Genomic DNA, 7,064 nt, shown 5'->3' with positions numbered 1-7,064 from the left:
TCTGATTTGGCCTCTGCAAGTTCTGTGGCCAGTATCTCTCGATCAGAAGTTGCTGAGCCCAACCGAGACTGGAACTCCTCGATTTTCTTGGCTTGCACCAAGGCCTTCTCTTTCAAGCTTCGGAGTTGGGTCTCAACCGAGGCCAGTTGAGCTCGGGCAATGTCCTTTTTTGAGGCAAGGCGGTCCATGTTCTTCTTCCACTCCTCGGCCTCCACTTTCATTGCGTCCACTTTAACACGAAGCTGTCTGATCACATCAAACTTTTGATGGATCTGTGGGACCGAACTGTTATCCATCACGCCCTAGTCAGTGTCATTAACTTCAAAGATTATTTTTACCTGCTCGGCCAGATCAGCGTGTTCTTTCCGAGCTACTTCTAGCTCAACCCGAAGTCCTTTTGCTTCTCCTTCTCTCTGCTCACTAAGAAGCTTGAAGGCATCTTTATCCTCAGTAAGCCCTCGTATTTCGGATTCGCATCGGCTCAACTCCCCTCAAAAAAATGCCTCGTGATGAAGCACAGAGGCCTACAAAAATAAAAATAAGGAATTATACAAGGAAAGAAAAATACAAGTATGAAAATTGACAAAGAAAATATGAACTTACCCGATTCAGGGCTAGTTGAGCTTCATTGAAAAGACAAGATGCTCCCACCTCGCTCGAGCTCTTTTTCGGAGCCTCCAAGTCACTCAGACCGGTGACATCTTCTACCCCAACAAAATAACCACGGAAAGGGTCTTCCTCTCCATGGGCTCCCTCCCCGTGATAAGTCTCCACGGCCTGAGCGTCATGTATCATCGACTAGGAAAATGAAGGAAACTAGGGAGAATCCCTGATCTCTATTTCCCCCAAGTACATTTTTTGGGCCGCCGCCTCCGGCTTGATGAGCCTTGAGCCCGATTTCTGCATCAACATCCACCACCTCTTCAACGGTCTTTTCGCCCAGAGGTAAAACATCTTCAGTTCCCCTCGGCTCAGGAACTTGGGCCGGAGTCTACTTATCGAGCCTAGACAGAGCACTATTAACCCCCACCGGTTCTGAAGTTTTTTGAATATCGGTGCTAGCTCGTGCACGGGTCACCAGCCCAGAATCACCTTCTTCTTCTTCTTCTTCTTCTTCTTCTTCTTCTTCTTCTTCTTCTTCTTCTTCTTCTTCTTTTTCTTTTTTTCTTCTTCTTCATCCCTTAGTCTTTGGATTGACTCCATAGTTAACGGGGTTGTGTTCCCCTTGGGGTTTACGGGCCGCTTTCTTCTTGGGTTTTTGACCCTCGGAGTTCGAGGCCCTTTTTCTCTTAATCACATTCGCTAGTCTCGAGATAGGAGGTGAAGCTTCTTCATCACCGGACGGGGGTCTCATAGACGCATCCTTTCCGAGACCTACAAACGGAGAAAATAAGTAAGCTCATGCTTGAATGATAGGCAAATTGGTAAGCCAAGAAGAAGGCTTACCATGAGTACGAGCCTCTCACCGTCCCTTTGACAAATCGTGCCACGTGCGCTCGGCATATGTTGACGTCGAAACCAGGCTCCTGATCCAGTTCTCGAGGTGGGGAACCACACGCAACATCCAAGCAACGGTTGCATCGATAAAAACACTAATAAGAAAGGATGAAGAAGAAAAATAAATAAACGGAAATTAAAAACGGGATCATATTTACGTTTCATATTCCATTTCTCAGGAAATGGCATGTTCTCAGCTGGGATTAGGTCTTCACTCGAACGAACCAGCCCATCCAACCCCGATCTTTGTCTTCACTATACTCGAGGTAAACGTCTTGGTGGCCCGATGTTGAAGCTTTATCATCCCACCTCAGTAGAGTCGAGGGCTATATAATCTTAAGAGATAGTCGAGGGTGAAGGGAAACCCGTTGATTTTGCTCACGAAGTAACGGAGCAGTATCACGATCCTCCAGAAAGAAGGGTAAACTTGGTCGAGGGTCACCTGGTATTTCTTGCAGAAATCAACGATGACCGGATCGAGGGAACCCAGCGTGAAAGGATAAGTGTAAACAGTCAGAGAAGACTTTTGGATATCGAGCATATATATCTTGATACCGGCTCTTATAGACCAGCAACCGATGAGGGTTTCTCGACCTTAAAGTCGGAATCAATACCACACACCCCAGGAATAAGTTCTTCAAAGCATGGCTCCACCACTGGTTTCTCGCCGGCCGACGGAGATGAGGAAGTAACCTCGTTTTGTGGAATGGTTTTTGATGTTTTGGCCATTTAGTTTTTGTGAACAAAGAAGAATGAAGATGGAAGTATTTGGTATTTTAGGAAGAATAATCAAAGAAATTTGAAAACCTGAAAATAGGGAGCTTTGGAGAAGGTAAAGAACTATGAAGATCGGAATGAAAAAGATTTGAAAGTAAAAGTTTGGAATGATGAAGAAGAGGGATATTTATTGGTTTCACAACGACGGTTCAAAACTAGTAGTGGCCGACCATCGTACTGACGCGCATTTAATGCCTTGGTAACTGGACCGACGGGACGTTTGTAAAATACGTCATAATCGGGATCGTCGCTAACATCATCATCCACCAAGTCGAAGTTCGGAAATTCATATCGTTACTCGCCATTTTTTTTCGAGAAACGAGAGAACTATTTGTATACGGTCAAAACCGAGTCTGCCATTCTTATGATTAATCGAGATTGGAACATGATGGTCCAAGGTTCATCATTGTAATATCGAGCCATGATGCGAAGTTAGGTTGTCGAGCTCGAGTCCCAGAGACCGATCAATACCGAGACCGGCCAAGATCGAGATCGAGTCAAGATCGAGCTCGAGTCCTAGAGACCGATCAATACCGAGATCGGCCAAGATCGAGGTCGAGCCAAGAAATAAAAAAGGCGTTATAACCGCAATTGGGGGGAGAATCTCGGCGGAAATAACGGTTTGAATCAAGGAAAAGCTAATTAATTAATCTATCATGGAATCCCCACTATGTATTTTTAATTATTTCCAAAATAAGATTCCCCCACTATATTAAAGAGTTGTTATCATTTGTAGAGTATCAGATTCATTTTGAGATATAAGAAAAGAGAGCAAGTACTATCCTTTTTTGGCTTTTGGTATTTAGTCATATTGTTCCCTCTGCCAATCATTCTTCACTCAATTTGGAGGTGATAAAACTTGAAGGTATATACTAAATAGTTCATTCGGTTTGTATTCATTTCTTTTATAACTAATTTCGATATTCATTTACATATATTTCCCAATTTATATCAATTTATATCACGTATCTTTAGAACTACGTATAAATTCAACTCTATCCGTTTTTCGGATAAACAAACGTGATTAAGTTATTCCCCCCCGCGACAATTATCTTAAACTCACTTTGTTCGTGTATTTGAGACTAACATGTAAAACCATTACTTTAATCTTTGAATACTCGAATCATTATTCTGCATCTCTCAATTATGCTAGTTACCGGTAAAAAAACTTATTCACTCTTAATATTTACATCAAATAAATAAATACATTATCACACTTATCACTAAATTAAAGTTAATTAATATACACTCTCACCATAATTTATAATATAACCATGGTAAATTCGTAAGTTTAGTATAAATTCCAGTAAGTTTTTACCTTAATACCCAATTAAATCCCGGAAAAAAATAATTTAAAAAAAGCTTCCCAAAAGTTAAATGCATTTAGTATTTTACATTAATGGAAGGAACCTAAATAAAAGAAGGAAAGAAAGAAATAAAAAAGGTACGGTGTATAACAGAATAAATCAAGTGAAGTGGACGCGAAGAAAAGAAGCGCTCCACTTGCCATACTCTCTGTAGCTGCTCCCTCTTTTAAATTTCTACCTCAGCAAACGCACTACTCCATTACTACTTTACATATATACGAACTACCAAACACTACCAGTCTTGAAACTATATATTCATATAGTGGGAAATATATATAGCCATATTATTTCCTATATAATATTGAACAAAATGGAAGTAGTTAGTGAAGGTGGTGTGAAGATGATGAGATCAAAGGCAGAGATAGACACAAGTGCACCTTTTCGTTCAGTGAAGGAAGCTGTCACGTTATTTGGCGAAAGACTTCTTGCCGGAGAACTCTATTCTCCTAATAAGCTCAAACAGGTCCTTTATCTTCTATTCTCCCACTTTAATATTCTGCACCCCTTCCCCATTTAAATTCTCGTTTTTTGGTTGTATTCTCATTTTATTTGTCCAAATTGAATCAATACTCTCAAAGGATCTTTGTTTTTTAAGAGATTCTCTGTGTTACATATATAATGATCATCATTCTAACTATTTTACTTTACTTTACTCAAATATATCAACATTAGACAATAAATATTGAAACGAGGGCGCATAATAAGTAAATACCAATTACTCCATCCCACTCGCTAGATTTACTAAGTCTATTTTCTTCTCCTTATAAAAGTATTTCTATATATTTTCATATTAAAATATGACCTTTATCTCCCGTCTTCCGTTAGAAGCTGATTTAAAATATTGCGGGCTCCGTCATCCCGAACCCATAATTCTACAATTTCATGCCATTTAACTTTTATGCTTGTGATTAGCCAGGATGCTTCTTTTAATTTGATCTTATATGGTTTCAAGAGACAAACTTTTGCTGTTACTTGGTCCTCCCTCTGTCCCACTTAATGAGATATAGTGATTGTTTTTGGATAGTTAAAAGTAATTTTTCTTTGATAGCGATTTTTACATATGTTTTTTCAATATTTTAAAATGTTAATTGTTATGACTTATAATACTTTTTAAATACGTAAATTTTATTTCAAAGCTTAAAGATTTTATATCCGTATTTATACTAAAAAATTAGATAGTTTGACCTTCATGCTCTGAATCGTGTCACATATAGTAGGAGGGAGGGAATAAGTATGTTTGACATTATGTAAACTTACGAATATTGCGTATGTGCTTTGGAAAAGAGTTAAAAGAAAAAGGCTTTAATTTGCTTAGGCACTAATACAAGTATTTCTTTCTCGTGTAACGTGTTAAGGAATAAAAGGATGACATAATAGAGAAAGAACTTGTAATAGCAATATTAGAGGTGCACTGACTGATAAAAGAATTAAATATTCCTTTCCTTTAGAAGAGAATGAATCTGTTACAATTTAGGGAGGCAAACAAGATTCTTTTACTATATGTTTTGTAAATAATTTTTAAATATTTTAGATTGTTAATTATTGTGGCTTATAATATCTTTTTATATAATTTTTAAATTTTATTTCACAAAACTTAAAGAATTTATGTTCGAATTTATATGGAAAATTAGTCGATTTGACCCTACTAAAGATTCAAACAAATTGAATATGAGGGAGTAGTACATAGCAGAGTATTGACGTACAAGATTGAGGAACAATCAAAGTGTAATTAAAAATATTTCAAGGAATCCGTTAAAGAGTACTAAAACAAATAGTACTACTATATATTTTACAGTGAACTTTTCTCTTTTTCGATGAACAGATGCAAGATGGAGAGAGTGAAAGTGACAACGTCCCTTCTAAGCTAGGAATTGTAACTGCTGAACTAGAGGAGACAAAGCAAAGGCTACAAAAAGCACGAGAAGAAAGCTTGTTCATGGCTACTTGTCTCTCTTCTTTAGAAGAAGAGCTTGAACGCACAAGGAAAGAGCTCGAAAACCTAAAGGAAATTGGGCAACAATCTGAGAAATTACAATCAGAGATTGAAGATCTCAAGTTTGTTGAGGACATGACAACAAAACTAGAGATTAATATGGCATCCGAAAACGTTGAGTTTCAAAAGAAAAGATATGTGACTTTTGAAAATCCTCCTATTTTAAGCCATGTTGTTAATATTCCAAAATTAGGTGATGATCATGTTATATTGCAGAGGCATCCCTCCCTCAAGAAGAAGAAAACGAAACCCCTTATCCCACTTATTGGGGCTATCTTTTCAAGGAAGAAAGGTGGCACTGATGTTCAATAAGCTAGAGCATGAATAAGCAAGTCTTGATTAGGAATTTAATGCATGTCACCTATTCAATAATTTCCTATAATTTTGCTCAGTGGTGAAATGAGTCGAACTAGTGAAGGCAAAGATGTTTCTTGGCAGAAATCTCTCAATTTAATAAGGCTACACTGTCACTTGAGTGATAGTAGTACTTACTATCCTTGTACGTAGTTCCTTAATTTTGCTTCTATATTGTAACGTAAAAATTAGTTTTCCAGCTTCAATAAGTTTTTTTTTTTTTCTTTCTGTTTACCATACAATGGATGCCAACATTAGTGTTTGATAAATAAATACTATTAGTAAGTGAGTACTACCCGAGGAGTTTAGGTGAGTTGAACAGTTTGAACCGAATGCACAAATATACAATGAGTCAAACTAAACATCGAGAATACTTCGCCCCTTTAGAACCACCACTTCATGCTAAACCTTCTGTTTAACTGGCACTTACTCTAGACGCCTGCACGCCTGCGAGTGTTCTTCTCCGATCCAATTAAAGACGGTCTAATTTTTTAACAAGCGGACGTAAAATTGGGTTAGTTCTAATAAGGCAACAAAATATTTTTCTATATTTGATTCACTGTAATCTTTTTCATTATTCTGTAATTTATTTTTTCTGATTACAATCCTTATTGTTTTATGTATATCTTTGATTACGATCCTTTAGGATCCTTCTTTCCTTTTGTACCTGAGCAACCTTGCTCCTCCATCTTGTATTTAAAGAATCTCAATGTAATAGATGAAGTAGTTCTCTGTAAACTCACTCTTGAATCTCTTTATGGTATCAAGAGCCTTTACGCTCTAACGAGTTTTTTTTTCCCGATCCTTTCCTTTGCTGGTGTTATTCAACTTCCCTTCGCTACCATGACTGTCAACTCAAGTTCAATAACCACCCTAATTATGCCAACTTCATCTACTAATTCCAGTTCATCTATTCTTCCTTCTCATGGTGTTATTAATCCAATCGCTCAGGCTAGCTAGTTTATCACAATCAACCCAACCTCTCAACTTCCAATCAAGTTGACTGGTAGCAGCAATTTCCTAACATGGAAAGCACAACATGAGATACTTTTTCTTGGATATGATCTTGTTTCATA

General features: G+C 37.7%; 1 protein-coding gene across 1 annotated transcript; it reads left to right on the top strand.

Moving 5' to 3' along the window:
* Positions 1 to 3,843: 3,843 nt before the first annotated feature.
* On the top strand, positions 3,844 to 6,197 carry LOC104091948 (WEB family protein At1g75720). The gene is made up of 2 exons (XM_009597395.4): positions 3,844 to 4,104; positions 5,464 to 6,197. Exons 1-2 carry the CDS (start codon positions 3,952 to 3,954, stop codon positions 5,944 to 5,946), a joined length of 636 nt encoding a protein of 211 aa, XP_009595690.1. The 5' UTR covers positions 3,844 to 3,951; the 3' UTR covers positions 5,947 to 6,197.
* The last annotated feature ends 867 nt before the right edge of the window (positions 6,198 to 7,064 follow it).

The sequence above is a fragment of the Nicotiana tomentosiformis genome, chromosome 8 (assembly GCF_000390325.3).
Source record: "Nicotiana tomentosiformis chromosome 8, ASM39032v3, whole genome shotgun sequence".
In the NCBI taxonomy this organism is placed as follows: domain Eukaryota; kingdom Viridiplantae; phylum Streptophyta; class Magnoliopsida; order Solanales; family Solanaceae; genus Nicotiana; species Nicotiana tomentosiformis.
Note: the sequence above shows the minus strand (reverse complement) of the source record. Positions and strands in the feature narration are given on the sequence as shown.

Coding starts and splice junctions, on each gene's coding strand:
- LOC104091948 (XM_009597395.4), top strand. CDS start 3,952: ATGGAAGTAGTTAGTGAAGGTGGTGTGAAGATGATGAGATCAAAGGCA. Junction 4,105..5,463: donor CTCCTAATAAGCTCAAACAG/GTCCTTTATCTT, acceptor TTCGATGAACAG/ATGCAAGATGGAGAGAGTGA.